This window comes from Pseudopipra pipra, chromosome 23 (genome assembly GCF_036250125.1).
Source record: "Pseudopipra pipra isolate bDixPip1 chromosome 23, bDixPip1.hap1, whole genome shotgun sequence".
In the NCBI taxonomy this organism is placed as follows: domain Eukaryota; kingdom Metazoa; phylum Chordata; class Aves; order Passeriformes; family Pipridae; genus Pseudopipra; species Pseudopipra pipra.
The window spans coordinates 995125-1016800 of NC_087571.1; the positions used below are offsets into that span (position 1 = coordinate 995125).

At 50.0% G+C, this 21676-nt stretch overlaps 1 protein-coding gene across 3 annotated transcripts in view; it reads right to left on the reverse strand.

Moving 5' to 3' along the window:
- Nucleotides 1-21676, reverse strand: part of FLI1 (Fli-1 proto-oncogene, ETS transcription factor) — an 89451-nt gene that overhangs the window by 23650 nt on the left and 44125 nt on the right. For all 3 annotated transcript variants that reach the window (XM_064634670.1, XM_064634668.1, XM_064634671.1), the window contains 3 exons: nucleotides 15597-15808; nucleotides 6538-6692; nucleotides 3363-3566 (listed from right to left, as the gene is read on the reverse strand). In XM_064634670.1, coding sequence (XP_064490740.1) covers nucleotides 3363-3566; nucleotides 6538-6692; nucleotides 15597-15808 — 571 coding nt within the window. The remainder of the gene's footprint in view (nucleotides 1-3362; nucleotides 3567-6537; nucleotides 6693-15596; nucleotides 15809-21676) is intronic.

A 21676-nucleotide genomic window follows, 5' to 3' on the forward strand; every position in this document is an offset into this window, starting at 1 on the left:
GAGGATTGTTTGGAGAGGATGGACAGTAAGTTCCCTGAAAAAGCTACTGGGATGCTTTGAGAGGCTCCAAAGAATGGAGAGTGCTGCAGAACTGGGGCTGGAATCTGAAATCTCCCAAAGATCAGAGCCACCGGAATTCCTGACTCCTTCAATAGCAAAGGAAACAGGAAACAACTGCACCATTCTGATCCAGACCTAAGTGCTGCCTGGAGACTGAAGGTGATTGATATGAGTTCGGTTTAGTCTTGGCTATATTAAGTAGCTCACCTGAACCTTCTATCTCCAAAACTAAGACTGAGCTTTTGTTGTGGTCTTGCAGATGTTACTGGTTTATCTTTTCTATCTGGACTCAGATGTGCCAAAATAAGGTACTTCATAGGCAGCTTTAAGAACGTTTTCACCCTGATCAGGAGGGTAAAATGTTGAAAACCTTCTGAGGAAGCTCATTTTGAAGGACTCTCCCTGCCTGGAGAGCAAACAGGCTCAGAAAGTTCAGAGCAGCTTTGATTCTTGGAAAACAAACACCAAAGTTAAGGACCCACTGGCCTCACATACCCAGTGTTGCACCTTGAGAGGATGAACACTTTTCAGGAGAGGGACTGGGCAGAGGTAATTGAGCCTGTGGGTCTGCAACCCCCCCAAATTCTCCTGTGTTTGTTGCCATCACATATGCCCCACCCTGAGCAGGAGCAGAGCTGGGTGTCTCTGGAACAACCAACCTTCCTGAGGGGGAAAAGTGATGAAAGAGCAGCCCATCTCCCCATGGCACTGAGCTCAGAGCTCGGCACTAAACATCCGCTGGAAGCCAGGCTGGAAAAACAATCAGCTCCTCTGGAAGGCGTTACTCCGGGAGGGAGTTAACAGCGATCCCCACTCCAGACTGTCGTTAGCCTGGGAACAGCTGCAGGAAAGGAATGCTCCTGGAGCTGCCCGGCCCCAGGCACACGGGAGCTGCTTTAGCAAGGACAGCACTCCGTGATGTCTGAGCACAGAGAGATCTCTAATCAGAAAAGCTGGGCATGCACTGGGATTGAACCCTCCTTTCCAGGTGAAAAGGGAATAAAGGATTTGCCCGAATCCAGCAAAGTTGCTGGGGTTTTGCACTGGCTCAAGAGCACAGAAATCACTGTAGGTACTCCCCTGGCAGGATGTTATATTTTATGATCGTTGTTGCAGCAAATGCAGCAGGGCTCCCTCGAGCCCTCGTGGGAGACAGGAGGCACAGTCCTGCTCCACAGGCTTCCCATGTCCATGGGTGAGACCAATGGGAGGCAGGAGGACTGGGCCCATTTTGCAGGAAGTAAAACTGAGGCCCAGAGGAACTGAGGCAGAAGATTATTCCTCCTCGTTTCAGGCATTTAAAGCAAGATGTGAACCAGGAGACTGTTTTCCTGAATGTCACTGTGCCCTGAGGCTTCTGTTCTGTCAGTGGAGACCAGAGTGTGACCAGAGTTCAGGCAGCTAAAGCTTGGTGGGATCAACTGGGAATTTGTTCCTGAGCAAATGGGCAGCAGCAGATGGGAAAGGTGGCCGCTGAATCCAGGTCCTCAGGCTTATGCCATGAGATCAACAATGTGATTCCCCGGATCCTGACTCTGAACACCCCAAATGTCAGGACAGCAGGCACTGGAGATGCCGTGTGGAGCTAAAGAAAGAGAGGAATCCAACCCCTCTGCCAGGCCTTTCAAATTCAGCCTGGTGAATTTGAACCTGATCAAAACCCACACAGCTCTTTCTCCCTGTCCATTCCCCAGCCTTATCAATAAGGCAATTCGTGTCTCACTTGAGGATTTATCCTTTGGGAATTTAGACAGGTTTCTGGTTACAAAGAACCTGATTTGCCCAAAGTCAGCAGGTTTGCCCCAAGCAGCTCTGCCTTCACAGCACTGCCTTCCCTGTCCCAGAAAAGTGTGTAATCCTGTGTGCAAACCTGCCTTCCAAAGTGTCCTGTGACCCAGCAGCTCTTTGCTGATGAAACAGGATGGAATCCACCAATTCTTTTCGATGGGAAATTCCTTTATTGTGAAGCCACAAGGGACAAAAACTGCTCAAATCCAACAGCTTTTATTTGTTGTGAATCATTTCCTTGGCTCAGCTTCTCAAAAAAAAAATAAAGGTGGGGCTTACAGAGGCACCCATCTGTGATCTAACTCTTGTGCCACTGTAATCTCTAAAGCTCCCACTGACTTTAGGCAGGGAGAGACCAGCACTGCACAGCTTTGAAGGAACACCCTCAATAAATGCTGTCATCCTTGCCTGCACTGTCCAGAGGAGACATCTTCAGCTGCCTTTTCATCACAATTTGATTCTCTAGTGGAGAAAATTGACTTTTTTCTTTCTCTCCCTGTGCTTGATTTATGGCACCTTCTCCTGATTTTTGAGTCCTTAAATAATCATACTGCTACAAAAGCTGTTTCACTTGAAAAAACCCTGGAGCATGTGGGGCTCAGCTCCAGTTCTCTGGCCTCATCCCAGCACAGTCATCCTTAGCACACCTTTGTGAGGGAAGGAGATGCTTTTGGCTCCCTTAGTAGATGAAGGGGAGACATTTGGAAGCTGTGGACATGCTGATGGTTGCACAGAAATACTGGAATCTGAGTTTGAAACTAAGACTCCCTCGAGAGCCTGTGCCATCCATAAGGGGGACATTCTTGTTTGGGCTGCTGAGATAATACTGTTCCAGAAGTAGCTCAGCAGACTGCTCACAGCCTCTGGTTTGCAGCAAAAAGGACTGTTGGGTCCATCCCAGGCTCTACTGTGGGACAGAGAGGAGCAATAAAGAGCTTCCACAGGTTTTTTGTGAGTTTTGGGTCATTTGCATGGTGTCTGCTTCAGCACCTTTACATCTGGGGAGTCACTCTTGGATTTTTTTTTCTCTTTCCAACCAACCTGGGCCTCCAGGAACACAGGAAATCTCCAGCTCAGGCCAGTTGTGGGTCCTGTTTTGAAGAAGTTTCACCAGAAGCCTGAGAGAAAGGGCACAGCCCTCCAGATGCAAATTTGGGGATAATTTGCCTGTACCACATCAGTTAATGTTGGGTTTGATCTCTACAGCAAATATATGTATTTATATCACGTAGCCACAGATGTTTTTATAATCTGTAGGACTATCTGATCTCGTTGTCCTGCTCAGTTCTTCACCTTCCTGGTAGCACCAGGAACTCCATCTGAGTTAATCTGAGCTTTCCAACCCACTTTTTATTCCTTGTTTCCATGTTTGCTGTCTCTGCCTGTGTTTCTCTTTTCATTTTCCCTCCCCTTCCCTCCTCGTCATCCTGCAGGAAGATCCCTGAAAGTGCAACACCCACTTCAGCTCCTCCTCCCGGCGTGTCAGGGCAGGGCTGAGCCAGGGCAATACTCACTTTCCCTGAGGTAACTGAGGTGAGACAGCAGAACTTCTGTGTTGTAGAGGGAGGTGGTTCTGAGGAAGTCGTCCTTGTTCATCTTGCAGAGCTCTTTGCCATCCATGTTCTGGAAGATGGTGGTGTCGATCTCCATCAATCCGTACTCCTTGATAGCCCATTCCAGCCACTGGCGCACGTGGTCCTGGGTCCAGAGGGTGGGATCTGCCAGGGAAGCACAAGGGGTGGTTACACACGAGCCTCCAGCACTCACTGCAGCCCAGTCAAAGCATTAACCCCTGCTCCCACAGCCAAATACATGGAATTTGCTGATCCCGACGTGTTTTGGAAGACGAGCAAGCTCTGTGCTTGATACACTGGCAGGGTCACTGCACTGCCTCCCACCTGCCCAGATCTTATTCCTCTGCTTGGGAACAACACTGGTGACATTGGACTGGGACTTTTCCCCGGGAAAAAAGCTTCCCAAAGGCAACTCATCCCTTTGAGAGGGGATGCCTGTCCCAGCAGTGGCTCTGCAGTGACATCAGGGCTCTGCAGTCCCACCATCCCTCACAAGTGCATCAGGAGGTCCCCAGAGCCGACATTTGAAAGGAGGATGGGGGGATTTATGGTCAGCAAAGGGACTCTGAAAAAACCCTCTTATTGCTTAAGCAGAGCAGGCTGCCATGGCTGTGAGTCACAGCCTTCACCCTGCTGACAGGAACACAATTCCACCTCCTGGAAAAGCCTCCAGCTCTCGGAGGGCAATGTGGATTCTATCCTGTCTCCTGCATCATTAGGGACTGTCAGCAGAGCCCCAGCTGGGGAATCTTTATTGCTGGTGGTGACGTAGGAGAGAGATTGAACCCGGCTGGAGACTCAGAGCCCATGGGGAGGGAGTTAAAAAAAGAAATCAGCCTTTGAGTTTTGCAAAGAGCCTGAGCTCAGAAGGCCCCAGCAAGGCTTGTGCCACGATACCATTCCACAGAGTCATTGCAGAGCATATCTGCCTTTTCAGATGTTTCCTGTGCTGCTGCTCCCCACGAAGCCCATTTCAAAATTTAAGCTGCAAATTCATGTTCTGTTGCAGCTGGAGAGGATTGCAAAGTGAAGCTGAAACTTTGGAGATGTTTGGTGTGTCATTAACAGCTGGGCCAGCGCTCCACGACAAACCTCAAACACCTCAGGTCCCGAGGAGCAGAGAACGTGGATCAGAAGGACACAGGGTGTGCTCTGGGCAGGGACAAGAAATGCCTCTGCCACAGATTTATAAAATAACTTTATCAAATAATTCCTTGGGCCAGGGCTGTAAAGTGTGTGTGCTCAGGGTGTGGGGATCCCTGGGCACACAAGGTCAGGCAGTGCCTCTGCCTGCTGCATTCCTGGGCACTCCAGTTCCAGAATAACAGCATGAAATGGAGAAATGGGACCATGGAACACTGAACTGATAACTGTGACATTTCCCCACTGAGGCTCCAGTAAACCTGGGTTGCTTAAAGCTCAGTTCTAAACATGGAATTTAAAACTCTCTACCTTTGCAACCCTGCTTTGGGAACGACACATGGATTTCCTTCATGTCTTGGCAAAGTTAATTTAAATTCTGCTTTCTAAGCACTGGCAAAAGGCTGCAAATTTTACAATGGAAGTATTCAAGGGAGGATTCTTTTTTTTTTTTAATTGAAAGACTTACTTGTCTTGAGTTTTGCAAAAACACACAACATCTAGAGGGCAGAGTGAATTTGTGGCCTCCCTTTAAACACTGTAAAAGACATTGAATGGTCTCTGAAAAACTGCCTTCTTGAAACATGCCTTGGAGTTTGTTATTACTACTATTGTAAGCCTAATGTGACATTATTCTTGCTTATCTTCACCCTAATGCACTATAAATCTCAATTCTGGATTATATTAAAATTTCCAAATGCCTTTCTTGGATGAGCCTTCTCATGTCCTGCAGCCAGAGGTCTGGGATGATGTTCACTATTGTCTTCCAAAGTCTGGTAAATCACTGCTGTTTCACAAGGCTTTGAGTTGTGGGTGCTCACCATGGGGAGAAAAAGTCCCTTCCTTTGCTTCCCTTCTAAGAGAAGATTAGAAACCTTTTCTTCCACCAAGGGCACTAAAATTTCCCCTCTTTCAACAGTGCTAAACTTTAGCTCACCCTTGGTGTTTTTAAACATGCCTGAACAGCATGGTGGGGAGCAGGATGGATGCTGAGCACCTTTGATAACACAAGGACTGGTTGGGCAGTGCTGACACTGCAAATGGCCCCGGGGCTGTCCCCAGACAGCTCAGCCAGTCTCTCAGAGCAGGGCCCAAGGACAGCTTCCAGGGGCTTGGAGATTTGCTGTCAGTCTTTTACTGGCTTTTCCTTTTCATCCTAAATGGCAACCAAATGCTTGAGAATTGTCATCTGTTCATGGCCAAGCCATGGTCAGAGAGCAGAGCTGAATTCCTTGAGTGCATTTCGTCCTGCCAGCAGTTTGTCTGCTGGGTTGGGCACAACCTCAGGGCAACCCTCCCTGCCCTGGGTGAAACCCTCCAAATCAGAGCAAGTTCTGGGACAGAAACTGGGCCAGCACTTGGCTCCTTGGCTGGAAAGTTCCTGGGCTTGCCTGTTTGTATGGCTGGTGTTTATAAACTTTGCAGGGCAAAAGGCTCCTCATTCCAGGTTCAGCCTTCACCGGCTGCCTCCCCAGCAGCTCACCCTTGACTATCCAAATGCATCCAATGCATCCTGCCAATTCCAGAGAGCAGATGTGGATATCAAATGCAAACAGAGCTGGACAGGAATGTTTCTGCGTTACAGTTTTTGGAGGGATAATGCAGTTCCTGCAAAATATAATTTTTCTGGGTTTCTACTTCTAACAAAAAAATGAAAACAAAGTAGCTCATTTTGAGTCAATCAATATGACATGAAAGTGCATCTGGATCCTGGGACCATCACGGGAGTTATGATTTGGACCCACTTCATGCTTAGTCTTGCCTATGAATTGTGCTCTTTAATCATCCTCTGTGTGTCCCAGGAAGCAGATTCTCCTCTAACACATGATGGGAGATGGATTTGGTTCAACACACCAAAACAACTCTTCATTCCAGGGGAAAAAAATGGAGGGAAAAAAAAAAGAAACAGCACTAATTGTCTGCTTGTTGTCCTGATTCCGTGCAAGCAGACAGGACCCAAAGGGGTTGGTGGTACCTGCTGGGACGATGACTCTCCTCTCGTTGGTGGTCATGTTGGGGGGAGGCCCATTCTTCTCATCCATGTAGGTGCTGTAGCTCATGGGGTTGGACTCTGTCCCTGCTCCCACGAGCTTGCCACATTTGTTCACGCTGCAGTCCACGGGGGACTCCCTGGAATGGGAAAGGAAAGAGCTGAGTTACCATCACTGTGCCCTGCCAGCCCTGCAGGGGTTTGGGTTACACACATGGCAATGACTCCGGAGGTGGAACGTTAACAGGAGTTTCTTCTGTGTGAGAGAGGCCATTCCTGACCTGTCCCAGGATCTATAGGGTGGGAGAGGCCATTCCTGACCTGTCCCAGGATCTATAGGGTGGGAGAGGCCATTCCTGACCTGTCCCAGGATCTACAGGGTGGGAGAGGCCATACCTGACCTGTCCCAGGATCTATAGGGTGGGAGAGGCCATTCCTGACCTGTCATGGGATCTATAGGGTGATCTATGAACGACAAGTCTCACTGGGGGATCTCTGATAATGAAACCAGTTGGAGGAGAGAGAGCTGCAGAATCCAAGAGGAGTGACTTCCAGACAAGGCAGTGGTTGCTTGCAGGCCATACTCAATACCTCTGGAATACCAAAATTCCCAAACTACATAAAGAGCACATGCCTGTCACAGAGGCCTGTTGGTCACACCTCCACTGCCCTCCATCCTTTGTTGCTCAGTGCATTTTAGCAACCCTGCAGGTACATCTGGGTGCTCCTGGGAGCCCTTTGGGGCTCTTCCAGGTGTTAAAACAACCTTCCTGTTCCGTGGAGCCTGTCCCCTGACAGACACTGCCCATCCCATGTCCTGAGGCACTTCTGCAGAGCTCTGCATGGACACAGGGACACTCCCTTCGTGGCATTAACATGGAACTCAAGATACCAACCAAAGGGACAGGGGAGTCACAGCACAATACTCAATATTAGCAGGAAGAGCCTTATTTCCACAGGGCTGAACACAACTGATCTTGTCTGTTCTTAGTCTGAGCTCAAGGAGTGTTTGGACAAGGCTCTCAGCACATGGGGGGATTGGTGGGGTGTTCTGTGCAGGGCCAGGAGTTGGACTCGATGATCCTGATGGATCCCTTCCAAACCAGGAGATTCTATGATTCTGGGATTCTATGATTCTATGATTCTGCCATTCTGTGATTCTGGGATTCTGGGTTTCTCTCATTCTGGGATTTTGTGATTCTATGATTCTGGGATTCTAGTATTCTATGATTCTGGGATTCTCTGATTCTCTGATTCTGAAATTCTGGGATTCTGGGATTCTGGGATTTTGTGATTTTATTATTCTGGGATTCTGTGATTCTATGATTCTGTGATTCTGTAATTCTATGATTCTGTGCTTAACAGTGCCCCAGTCCTGGAGAGGAAATCTGGAAATCTTAGGTGCCTTTGGCCCGAGCCAGGAACTCCAGAGCACAGCAATGGTTTGGGAAAGAGGCTCCAGCCCCAGTTTGACTTGGAGGTGATGGGGTGATGAGGAGGGAACACTCAGCAGCTCAGGTGGCTCTGTGCTGAGCCCTGGCCTGCCTGCAGAGCCTTGGTAAGTCTCTGGGTTGCTCTGGGACAATTGTGAGCCTCCAACCACAGATGGGAGCTCGGATTGTGTTTTTATCCAGCTGTAATAGTAATTCACACTTTTAGTCACTTCAAACACCAGCCCAGAGCCTGCCACACACACAGAGAACATCCCAGCTCTGAGGAACCTCCCAGGGAAGGGCACATTATTGCCCTCACCTTCCCAAGGGTGAATTCATGCCCAATCTCTTCACAAAGCAATCCCAGAGCCCACATCCAGGGCAGTTCAGGCCACGGGTTTAATCCCACAGCCATCCTCCTTCTCTGCCAGAAGCCAAGTGGTTTGGGAGGAAACCTTTTGCTGCAGGGTAAGAACTATGACAGTGCAGCAAATCCCACCCTCTGAGTTCAGCTGGCAAGGCTTCCCAGTCAGGACACTAAACAAATTTGTCTCTCAACCTGAACTGGGGGGGGAGGGAGAAATTACTGAGCTTTGGTTATCGTGGCTGGGAGATAAATGCTCCACCGAGATATTCTGAGGCAGATGGTAATTTTTTCCTCATGTCTTACTAAGAGAATGTTGCTTGAAAATGGAAATAAGATGTATAAGTTACACATGTTCGAATTTAAGGTTTTACTATTTCGCCTACTGTTTTTCCAGGCAGGGAACCAAAATCTGCCTTCGGAGAGGGAACTGCTGAAGGTTTAATGTCCCCGTGGCAGTGAGGAGAGGCTGAGCAACTGCAGGGCCACGGGTTTTCATGGGAATGTGCTCATGGCTCAGACTCTGCTGAAATGCTCTGTGTCAGGTGTTAAATGCTGCCTATGCTGGCAGAGAAAAAGCCCCGAGGCAGCACAAAGGATCTGATTCTCTGCTGAGGAACGGCCTGTCCTGGGAAGACTCGGGAGAGCATCCATGTTCCAGGGTGTCAGACTGGCCCTGGGAGGGGACCAACCTCCTCCTGCCCTGCCTGGGGCCCAGCAGCTGGTGTGGGTGGGGTGGGCAGCCCAGGGCTGAGGCAGAGCTGGACACAAAGCCCCACGTGTGGATTCCCACCTGCCTTTGGGATGAATTCTCCCTCCTTCAGGCACCACAGTTCCCTGCTTTCAGCACATCCCAGGAGCTCCCTGCTGCCTCAGGTCCTTCTGCAGTGGTCACCCTCACTGCCCTGCTCTGGGTTAAAATTATCCAGGGAAAATAACCCCTGCAGCTGAGACACACACTATTTATGGTGAAATAATAACATGGGCAATGCTCATACAGACCCCTAGGATACTGTTCCACATAGACCCCACCTGCAGTACTGTGTCCAACTCAGGCTCCCCCAACATTAGTAGGACATGGAGCTGTTGGAGTAAATCCAAGGGCTGGAGCCCCTCTGCTCTGGAGCCAGGCTGGGAGAGCTGGGGGGGTTCACCTGGAGGAGAGAAGGATCCAGGGAGACCTGGACAAGGGATGGAGGCACAGGACACAGGGAATGGCTTTCCACTGCCAGAGGGCAGGGTTGGATGGGATATTGGGAAGGAATTCCTGGCTGGGAGTGTGGGGAGGCCCTGGCACAGGTTGCCCAGAGAAGCTGTGGCTGCCCCATCCCTGGAAGTGTCCAAGGCCAGGTTGGACAGGGCTTGGAGCACCCTGGGCTAGTGGAAGGTGTCCCTGCCCATGGCAGGGGGTGGAACAAGATGGTCTTTAAGGTCCCTTCTATCCCAAACCATCCTGGGATTCTATGATTCTCTGATATCCAGACTCTTGGATAATAACATCTTCTAAACAGTTTATCCCTGCTTTCTGCTGGCATGAAATGACCCTCAGGAACAGACCACAGAGCCCTTGGCTGTCTCTGCTCTCTCTGCTCAGCATCTTCACATGACCCCCCAGCACAGGGACAGCAGTGACCCCGGTGCTGTCACATCTCCTCCGTGGTTTGGGGATGATGTTTTCACATCACACACTCTTGGTTTGGCAGTTTGGACCCTCTCTACCCCCTCCTTGCTCTGTGAGTCTCAGCAGCCAAACCCAGACAACCTGAAAAAATCAGAAAAGATCTGAAGTTGAAGGGACTGAGGTGCCCCCACCAACCACTGTGGGAGGAGAAGCTGCTCCATGAATCCTGCAGGACACAGAATGTGCTCTGTGTACCTGCCAGGATTGTGGCCATGGGGCTGCCTCCCTTCCCTCTGAGGAACTTCTCAGGCTGGTTGGATCCCAGTCCATGGGACAGGCATAACTGGGAACAGCATTACCCAAACTTCCCTGGGCAGGAGACTGATCTGTCCTTAAGGAAATACCAGGAAATCTTTAGTGACAGCAATGGGAGAAGATCCTTAATTTTGTGTCCTGTGTATCCTGACATTTCCTACCAGATCCAAAGAGAGCCTTTTCCTGGGAAATCAGCAGTGCCAGACTGAACCCTCTCTGCCCTCCAGGATGGCTGCTCCTGTCCTGCCCCAGCCTCAGTGGGATTGATCCCAGCAGAAGGTGGGTGTAGCTGTGGCCACACAGTGTGGGAACAACAATGGTATCTGATGAGAGCAGGAGCTGTGAGCCAGGAATGGTGTATCCATGGAATATCACCCCTTCCTTAGCTCATGCACTGCCCACAGGCAGGCTTGAATTTAGATAAAGATTTCCTCCTTATTTGAAAATGTTTGTGGGAGGGGATTGCAGATTCCAGATTAATCCTTGGTTTTTCACAGACTCCAGACCTTCAGGTGGTTCTGCAGGTTGGATTTGCTCAGGCTCTGGGCAGAAAACTTGGATCTACCCAGGTGAATGGATACAGGTTGCTTTCACAACATCCCTGTGGCAGTGACAGAGGCCAAGGAATATGAAGCAGAACCCATTCCCACTGTCTGTCCAAAGGCTCCTCGTTCCAGCAGCTCCAGTGGCAGTCTCTGGGGATGCCAAGAGTGTGGTGTTTGGGAAAGCAGCTCTCCTGGCACTGATTAATAAACGCTCTGCACAGCTTCAGCCTGGGTTCCAGACACCTGGAAACAAAACAATTACTGTCCCAGGGCTCTGTCTAGGAATCACCTTTGGCTTCCATTCCGAGGAACAAAATAAGGGATTTCAGGAATTTCTGACGCTGACTCAGCTGTGATCAGGGGGACATTTCCTCCTTTCTAACCCTCTCTTCCTATCCTTTCATGCCTCCATTCTTCCACCTTCTTTTCTTTTTGAATTTGCCGCTTTTTTGTGTAAAGCCCCATTTGGTCATCTCAGCTTTCATAGTTACACTTGAAATTAGATTTTAGTTTGTTTTTTGGTGTGCAGTGAAGGCAGGAAGCACAGACATACTGGGATTCTGCTCATGGTTCCCTCTGCCAGGCCGGGAGCAGAGTCAGCTCCTCCAAACCTGCATCCCCCTGCACTTTACCCCTGCTGCCGGGAAGGCCTCGGGAGGGGAGTCACACTGACAGACACTGCGAGGCTGCAGAAAGAAGGGTCAGCCGCAGAAAGTGGGGGAAATTCCTGTTGTTTATCCCAGGCAGGTCCGTACAAACCCGAGGGGGATGCACCCCCGGATCCCACTAGAGGGCTCACACGCTGCTCCGAGGGGAGCTGATTCCTGCGGACACAACGGATGGTCCTTCGGTCTGTCTGACACAATTGCTGTGGCACAAAACCCCTCTGAGGTCGCTGAACCTGGGGACCTTCAGAACATATTTCAATGTTCTAAAGCAAGAGAAATATAAAATCACAGGATCCCAGAGTGGTTTGGGTTGGGAGAGACCTTCAAGCCCATCCATTCCACCCCCTGCCATGGGCAGGGACATCTTCCACTGTCCCAGGTTGCTCCAAGCCCCCTCCAACCTGGCCTTGGACACTCCCAGGGATGGGGCAGCCACAGCTCCTCTGGGATGTCTCTAAAGAATGTCTCCAAAGCCTTTTCAAAGCACTGACTTCATTATTTTAGCTGGACAAAATCCTGGAATTGCCCAGTGAAGTTTTCCCACATCCCTGCCCACATCAGCATGTTGGAACATTCTTTCACATTTGAAGATCAGACAAATTTTGTAACATCTTTTTAAAAATCACTCCCTGAATTTAGCTACAAATGCAGATCTGTAGTAACTCAGTAAATACAGTCAGGATCTGGAATTTCTCTAGCTTGGTTCACTCTTTGCATTTGGAATTTATGTAAAACATAAGCAAAAAAATCTGTTATAAATGTGGACTGTAAATTGGGTTAAACTTCACCCAACATTTTCCTAAATAATCCTTCTCCTTCATTCACTGAAATTTAAGATGTGAAAGATTTTTTGTTTGCTTATTTTGTTTTTTTTTTTTTTTAATATAATTAAACGTAGCCCTGCGTTTTACTCTGAGCAAGCTGCTGTCTGTGAAGGCAAGAGCAGAGTTTGAAGCCATAACCTGCATCTGGGTCTGATAATCCTGGAAATGATCACAAAATTTCTGTCTAAATCTTGCAATTACACAGAAGTCCCATCTTCTCTCCTAAAACACAGATCCCTGCCCGGGCTTCCCCTGCACACAGTTGGAATGGAGTTATCTGGGAGATTCCTTCCAATTTGGGAGTAAACCAGGACAATCTGATGTGGGGTACAGAGGTGGTTGGGGTTTCTTGGAGGACTTGGAGGGCTCTGCTAAACAAGTTTGGAGAGGTTCCTCAAAGACCCCTTCTCCCACCCTGCTGAGGACCAGCCCAGCTCATCACACCCCCAGACCTGCTGCTGGTCTCCGAGAGAGAGAAGCAAAGCTGGGCACTGTCCCCTGCAGTCCCCAGCTCCTCCCCTGGCAGCTCCCTGCAGCTTTGTCCCTGAGTACACACACCCCCCTCTCCACACAGCACAGGTGAAAGGCAGAATAAAGGCAGAATAGAGGCAGAATAAAGGCAGAACAAAGGCTGCTCCTGTGAGAGGCAGCTGGAACTCGGTGCCAGAGTGTCCTTGAGAAACAAGAGAGAGCAGGAGAGGCAGGGGCAGAGGGAGGGGGACAGGGGTTGGGATCCACCTGCAGCTGGAGTGAGTTTGTGGTGGGATTGGTGTTTGTCACTCCCACATGTGTTGGTTTTGCCAGAGGAGTGGCCCAGTCCAACCCCATGGACTGTGATGCACACAAGAGGAAAGGATGTTACATTTTCAGCCCTGAACAGGAGGAGAGGCTGGAGAAGCCAAGGGAGTGTTCTCATGTCATGGGTGGGTTGGAGAAGCCAAGGGAGTGTTCTCGTGTCATGGGTGGGTTGGAGCTCTTGTGGTTACGAGTTATCAAAAGGTAAGGCTGGAAGCTACTGCAGTGCTTGGTCCTGACATGCAAAACAGCCTTTTCTTTTTGTCTGACAGCTTGGGAGGTTCTCACTCCTCCTTTAGAGACACTGAGGACACTTATTTTCTGCCCAAGAACCTTGTAGTCTCGAGCAAGCCCGTAAGGAAGGATTTCCTTTTTGCCCAGAACCACCACACTCCTGGAGGGCCTTTCTCTGGGGCTCCCAGGGCTCTTCCTTTTTTTCTGAGCAGATGAGGACATTGGCACGGAAGAGTCCCAAGGGAAGGACAGCCCAGGTAGGGAATGCAATGCACAGACAATTTGGGGATACAAGTACCCACACTCAGAACCTGTCCAGGGGCTGAGGAGCACAAATACATGATGCCTGTGGATGTGACAGCACTGCTTGTTCTCTTGGCCTTCCAAAATTTCCTGAGTGAGACAGACAAGTGTGATGGGAGGAAACACTGTGAGCGTGTATCTGACACTGTGGGTGTGAGCAACTGATGCAGTCAGAGAATTCCAGAATGGTTTGGGTTGAAAGGGACCTTCAAGCCCATCTCATCCCACCCCTGCTGTGGGCAGGGACACCTTGCACTGTCCCAGGTTCCTCAGAGCCCCATCCAGCCTGGCCTTGCCGTGGGCAGCCTGGCAATGCTACAAAGGGCTTCCTCTTCCTATGAAAACCAGCCTTGGGAGCCAAAGGTGAACCCATGACCATCAAAAAACTCCAGCTGGTGCTTTCAAGATCCATCCTTGTCTCTGTGTTATCCAGGGATGGTGTCTTTGAGGAAATAACTTGTTTCCCCCCGTTTCAGCCTCAGTTCTGAGATTGGAAGCACCAGTGCACAAATCCACGTAGATTTTATGAAGCTGAGAAATGATCCTGAGGTACAACCAGGGCAAGGTCGAGTTCAGCCCACAAATAATCACCTTGAGAGAGCAACTGCTGCAGAGACCTTTATCTGAGAGCAAAATCAGCATCTACTGTACTCTTACGAGGAAACAAAAACAGGCTGCTGTTTGATGTCTTTAACACCATCATCTCACTGCAGAAGTCTGAAAGTGCAAGGCTGCTTTCTGTTTCCAACTCTGTTCTCAGAAACCAGGAAAATGTGCTGCTAAAGTAACCCTAGAGCAGAAAAATCCTTGAGGGTTTATTAACACTCTACTCAAGAGGTGTTTGTGACTTCGAAATTAAAATAAAATTTAAAATTAATATGAGCTCTAAAACCCTATGCTAAAAAATAAAAGTTTATCTATATTGTATATATTTAAAACTGAAAAAAAATTGAAATTTTTACACCTAAAGATTATGTGCAAGAAGGTGGGATTTGTTTCCAAGCTTTGGATTTGAAGTAATGGTTTTAAAAGAGGCAACCTGAGCTGTGCTAATTAAATGTTTTCAAGTCATTCAATTTGTCATTGAACAAGGAAATGATTCACCTCTTCCAGCTCTAACTACAAATGGCTGGGGAATGGCCTGTTACTCTTTTGGCTGTGAGCTGAAGAGGTTACACCACAACCAGTGACCCCGTGGTGTTAAAACTCTGCTCCAACCTCTCCCAGACTCTGTGTCACCAGTGGTCACCGATATCCACACAGAAGACGTGGGTACAGGACTTCTGTGTTGTTACACCTCATACTCTGCCCTAAAGGACCTCGTCTCCTCTTTTTCCCTTCTCCATCGAACAGCTCTCCAGTTTCACAGGGTTGCTTCTGCCCTGGTGGAGCAGGAATAGAGTTCAGATGCAGTAAAAAGGGCCCTCCAGTGCAGCCCTGACAGTCCAGGAGTGCAGCTGTCACTGCTTCACTCTGGAGCACTGGTACAAACCCCAACTATTATGGTCTGACCACCTTAGTGAGCCCTTGGACCACGGCACATCCGTGGGATGCTGAACTGGGTGATGGGATGTGTGGGTCACAGCAGCATCTGCAGCGGGAGCTCTGCCCTGGCAGTGTCCTGCCCTGCTCCGGGCAGGGTCTGTGGGGACTGGGATCCCAGTGTTTGATGGGATCCATCCTGAAGAGCTGCTGGAGCGAGATGCTCTGGTCATTAAAAAAATGAGTCACAACGAAGGAACTGCAGGGGGAGGGGGATATGGTCCTACAGTGGTCCTACCCAGAGAGGGGGCTTGTTGATAGGCAGGACAGGAGCAGGAATGGCCGGCCCATGCTGTGCTTTCAGGTGGAGTTTGGACTCAGAAGCTGGTCCCTGCGGGTCCCTTCCAACCCAGGACATTCTGTGATTTACAGTCAGCAGTAGGTGTGGGAAGGCTCTTACCTGGATCCGTTCATGTGGTCATACTCCCTTTTGACACTGACCCTGACGGGCTGGTTGATCCACTCCTGCTGCGGGGGCAGGGGGTTGATTTTGTGGGGTTGGCCGTAGTCGGGGTTCCCTGAGGCCGTCATGTCTGCCTTGGGGAGCTGGGGGGCAGCGCCGTACGAGGAGTCGAACAGGGACTGGTCGTCGCTCACCACCGACAGAGCCTCCTGGGGAGAGACAAAACAGGCCCTCAGAGCTGTGACTAAACCAGCAACTCCGCCGCAGTTCTCCTTTGAGCTGGTGAGCACCTGCAGGGCCGCAGCTGCCCCGCGCTGTCTGCAACCACCATCTGCAGGATCGCAGGTTGAATCAGAGCCCCCGGGGGCCACCAACCCCTATGCAAAGCAGGGCTGGCCTGGCCGGGCTTTGCTTTGCTGCCTGTGCTCGCTCGGGGTGGCACCAGCACCCGGGTTCACTTCTGCAAACGGGGACGGGGCTGCTCTGTCCCCTCCCTGCTCAGGGAAGCGCCTCCGGCTGCAGGTCAGGCACTTGCTGCTCCCGGCTCAGCCCAGGGATGTGCACTGGGCAGCACTTCTGCAGGGACATCTCCTTTCACAGGGTTTGTGTGTGTTTTGAGGTTACTGCTGAAGGAGGAGCAGCCAGTGCAGGTCAGAGTTATGGGTGTTCGTGGTGCGGGAAAAAATGCATTACTTTACACTTTTTGTTTATTTTGTGGGAAGTGTAGGACTGGTGCTTTACCAAACTATGCATTTCTAGAAATGCTTAAAAACAGGAAATGGTCATCCTTTTTTTTTTTTCCCCTGCTAAAACTCCAACTGTTGACAAAAAGTTTTGATCATGCACTTCCTTGGGTTGATGTGCTCAGGTTTCCTACACAAAGCAAGCTGGGCTCTGATGGCTTTGGCACAGCCCTGGTGATTCAAAGTGCATCTGCCAAGGTCTGCATGTTCTTGCTGGAGCTCAGTTAACCACACATAACACAGCTGCCTTTATGACTGGCAGGGCAGAAACCGAAGGAGGAACCTCCCAGACTAAAAGCACACACTCTTTTAATGTGAATTAGTGGAGCAACCTCCAAAACAAAGGCAGCAACAGACTCACCTACTGTGTGATCCACTGAGCATTCAAAAGATACCAGTGATGTGTGGGCAGCAGTGGGTCACTCTCAGCACACAGACAGACAGACAGACAACTGAAAGTTGTGTGTGCTGAGCCCCTCATGCTCAAAATTCACAGGACACAGTCCCTATTGTGAGCCTTTAAAAATAAGAAATTACTGCTTTGTCCCCACCTCCCCCCAGTCGTTGTTTTGGGGGTTTGTTTTGTTAATTCTTCCATAACCAGGGAGGGAAACAGAAATTCTGAAAACTTAGAAAAGTGCAGCTCATGGAACCCTCCCATTGCACAAGAATCCAAGAGCAAATCAGGAATCACCAGGCTCATGGTACCATCACAAAAAATGGCAATAATTAGGAGTCTATTGGGTGAACATGAGAATCCCCTTCAGCCTGAAGTTAACCCACTTAGAGAGTCAGGGCAGTGCATCTACAGAAATAAGCACTTTTCTGTCTCTGATCTCAGATCACGCAAAAAACCCAAATAAGCTGAAGTGGCCTAGAATTTAAGTGGGCCTGACTAAGGAGGAACCCTCAAACACCTACACAAGTCCTGCTGAAGTTACAGTGTTTGCTGTAAAATTCTTGGGATCAACCTCTCCCGGGGCTCCATTAAACAGCAGAAATGAGAGTTGTTACCCCACACTGCCAATGCTGCCTCCTGGAAGGAGCTCACACTGTTCAACCTTTCCAGCAACTTTTCCTTGCTGGATTCACAAACTTTCAGAAACATCCCCTCCCTTTTTCAGCTTTAGAGTAAGGGAGGGAGTGGAAGCTGCCCCTGGGAAGGGTTGGTGTGAATTGTGTCCCTCAGAGGGCTGGGACTGTCTCCAGGCTGTGACCTTCAGCTCTGTGGGAAGGTCCAAGAACACGAGATGGTTCAGCTCTTAAAGGAGAGCAAAGCCTTCCCTTTGGAGGTCAGATGGAGTGACTTGCTGATTCGCTGAACTCAGGATGTCAGCCTGGCTTCCTAAATGACACATTTTCTGTGGGCCTCCATTTCCTCTCGGCACAAAAAACGTGGGGTTGCCCACGTTCTGGCCTGAGGTGCCAGGCGAACCCCACGTTCCTGGGCTGCTGGACTGACTTAGGACTCTCAAGACCCACCCTCTGCTGGGCAGAGACAAGGAGACCATGAGCACCACAGCAAATTCATCAAAGAAAAATTTCCAAGGTTTGGGTTTGGAGATTTCTAGTCTAAAAACATACATAAAATTGGGATTTTTTAAGGGAAACAATATCTGGGAAAATAACTATGATGGTTATCCCACCTAATCAGTGTGAGAGGTTGCTCACAAGATTTTTTTACAGCAAACACTGTAGCTTCAGCAGGACCTGTGCAGATATTTGGGGGTTCTGAATTCAAGTGGAGTCAGGACCACTTAATTCTAGGCAGCTTTTTCTGCTTAAAGCCATTTTACTTCTGAAGAAGATGGAAAAAATTTGGAAGGTAGGGATCTTTCTGGCTGTCCCAAAAAAACCCAGACCCAACAACACTCCAAAGGATGGCCCTGGACTTGGATCAGTGACTGGGGTTGCATCCAAGTCCAGTTGACTTTACACACACAGGCAAGAGCACACTTCTGTGTGATACAGAGAATAGCTGGTGGAGAACCCACTTCCTCAGATAAGGATCTTCCTTGAAAGACAAAGTGGCTGCTAAGACCTGCCTGCATGCAACTGGTGTTAACTGGGCCAGTGGTGACCTCATAGGCAGGAGGCACTGGAACCCAGCAGCACTGGAACTCAGCGGCACTGGAGCCCAGCTCTGCCTTCTGCTGCATTTTTGCTGTCTTGAAAACTCTGTGGCCCACAGGAAAAGAAATTCAAACACTCTGGATGCCACCAGGGCACCTCCTGTGCCAGGAATGGTTTGGTGAAGCCACAAAAGCTCCCAGAAGGCCGAGGGCTGGGGGGAGCTGAGGTGCCCGAGCAGAGGAGGCAGCGACAGCAGCACCCGCTCAGCTCCTGCAAACAGCAAACCTGGGGCTGGGGACAGGCAGGGGAAGTCGGGTGGCACAGAGCCAACCCTGCTGCCATCAGCTCCACTGTGGTGTCTGCAGCCCCAGCTGAACAAACCCCACAGGGGTGGGGAGGTGCCTCTGCTGCCAGGAGAGCACCCGGGAACGTCCCGGCAGTGACGGGGACCCGGCACTCAGTTCAGTCCCTTGGAAGAGGACAGGGCTTGGCTGGCCCTGCCAGAGCGTCAGGCTACAGCTGAGAAACGTGTAGAACCTTCCCTGTGCTCCCTGTGAGGGGGCTCTGCCTGGCCAGCTGCAGTCCTGAAGGGCTGGTCTGTTCAGGGTGTGTTTGGCTGAGGCAGAGACCAGCAGTTAAATCCAATACCAGAGGACAAATGTCTCTCCCCTGGAATTGAGAGCTGCTTGGTGTTTGGTGTCAGGCAACTGGGCAAACACACTGAGCTGTTTAAGTGCCAACACAACCTGTCCAGACAGGCCCAGCTCGCCAGGGTCCCCCCACACCTCTGCCCCCCGCGCTGTAGCCTTGGGCTGCCCAGACTGAGCCTGAGACAGGGGGTTTGTGTGTGTTCCTCTGGCATATATGTTACATTATATGGCCTCTGGGAATAGGCCAGCTTCAGTTTTTCCAGTTTTTAATCACATTCCTGGCATAAATGTGGCAAGTCCTGTCTCTGGCAGCTCTCACAACCGAGGCAAGTCCAGCTCCCCGGGAAGCCCAGCCCAGGCTCTCCAGGGCAGCCCCAGCACTGAACTGTGCAAACGAGGGGCTGAACCAGCTCTGCCAGGGGCTGACACACTCCTGCAGCCCTCAGACACCAAGCTGGGCCTTGGCTGTTATTTATGCAGCAGTTTTGAGTTGTAAAAGGGCGAATTTGCAGTTTTTCCTTTCTTTAGATGAGCCATCTAGACCCAGGTCCCAGGTTTAAGTGCTACATAGGGTGAGGTACAGTTTGGTTTTGGTCCTGTGGGCAGGGAACAGCCAGCTTGGTCTTCTGGTCACACACTGGGGAGGGCTGGCAGTCCACCAGTGCTCTCAGCAACTTATCCTGGTTCCTCACCAGGAAAGGGAGGTGGCCTGAATGCTTTAAAAAAGACTTCTCTTAGGAGGGGGACATTTGAGAAAGGAGAAAGGCCAGGAGAACAAGGGCTGGGGAGGTGACCATGAGCCCTGGTTTGGTGCTTTCACCCCAGGTATCACCCACTGCCCTCAACAACAACCCCTTCCAGGTACCTGCAATGTGTGTTCACTGAATATCAACTCTGAGCTCGTTACCTTCACTTTTCTGACCATAACCACATTTAAAAGGCATTGCTAAAGATCAAAGCTTCAGCCTCCTCCACAAAGTCTGACTTAGAAGAGACAAAAATGCTGAGTACCTGAACCATCCTGCCATGGAAAGATCACTTCCACCTCTAGAGGAGTGACTTTCTTCTCTCCCCCCCAGTAATATAATTTCATCACTCCTAATCCTGAGAGAAAATCACTCCCGAAATATTTTTGCAAAGAGAGTGTTACCAACACGGACTCAGCTCCTGAAGGGCCCAGAGCTATGATGCAAAGCCCCAAACCAGGAGCAGGAGCAGCTCCCACACAGCCTGAAACCATTTTTGCACTGAGGAGCAGTGAGTAGAGCTGGCTTTGGCTCTGCAGTGCTCCAAGTCAGCACTTCTGCTGCCAGCAGCTCACAGAGCAGAGATAACATCGGACTGGCAAGAAAATGAGCCCAATACACAATTCAAAAAGGAGCGGGGTCTGTGTTGGCCTAGGGCAGCACATTGGGATGGATCAGGCACTGAACTGGGAGGCAGGAAGGCAGAGTGTTATCTCCTCCCTGCCCTGACTCTCCAGGTAACCTTTGGGAATCATTCCCCTCTCCAGGCCTTTTTCCTCCCCTCAACCCTCTGCTGCCCTGCCCTGTGCACCCTGTGGGCTCAGAGCCTTGGCCACTGCTGTTCCTGGGACACGAACAGGGATCTTTGGGATGTACTCTGATACATCCACTCTCCCCAGAGCATCTGACCAAACCAAAAAGAAACCCCTCTACAGCTTTCCCAGCCCATTTCTCTCCAGGTTTGCTGCCACTGCTCCCCCTTCCTTTCCCTACAGGATAGGCTGTGACTGGGGCAGGAACTCCACAGAACTCCCCTTGGAAAATTACAGTCCTGGGCATTTTATTGCCAACAACCACAATCCATTTTGTGCCCCTCATAACCAATCTAGGTTCTGCTTGGAGGTTTTCCTGGATGCAGCTGGAGATCCATCCTAACAGCCTGTGAATCCAGAGGGATCAGAGCCATCCCTGCCAAAGGGCTCTTCCCTCTTTTATCTACTTGCCCAGGGACACCTTCCACTAGCCCAGGCTGCCCAGACCCTCCTTCCCTGCTGCAGCAGCACTAAGGATTGAGAAGGCAGCAAACTGTGTCCAAATCTCTGCAGATCTGAGGATTTCTGTGTGGATAAAGGAGGGCTTTCTTTAATTATTTTAGACATCCCACACTGCATTTTGCTCCAGTCTGCACTGGAGACTCACTCACAGCTCCAAAGCACATCAGTGACACAGACAAACTGCCACCCAACTTCTCCTGCAGCTCAGGCTGCCTTGCCTTCCCTTTCCACCCAGGGCGCTACATCCAAGGGCAACTTGGCATCTTGGAGCACAGCATCACTCCTTCATAAATAAGGAATAAATGGGAAACCACAACTTGGTAACTCATGCTAGGTGGAAACAAAGCAGGAGTAAGAATGGCAGAAATAGAAAAACCATACTGAAAAGTAGTAAAACCCACTGAAATTAGGCAGCTAAAAACTGGGGCAAAATAATTTCGCAAAACTTCTCATAGGGCATCCTATGTATTTCTTTTTTATTGTTATTGTTATGTTCACTGTTCCCACGAAATTTCATATCAAGCAGGTAAAAGAAGGCTGCTACAATCAATGCTCAATTATTTTGATCTCAGGATCCCCAAAACCTGACTG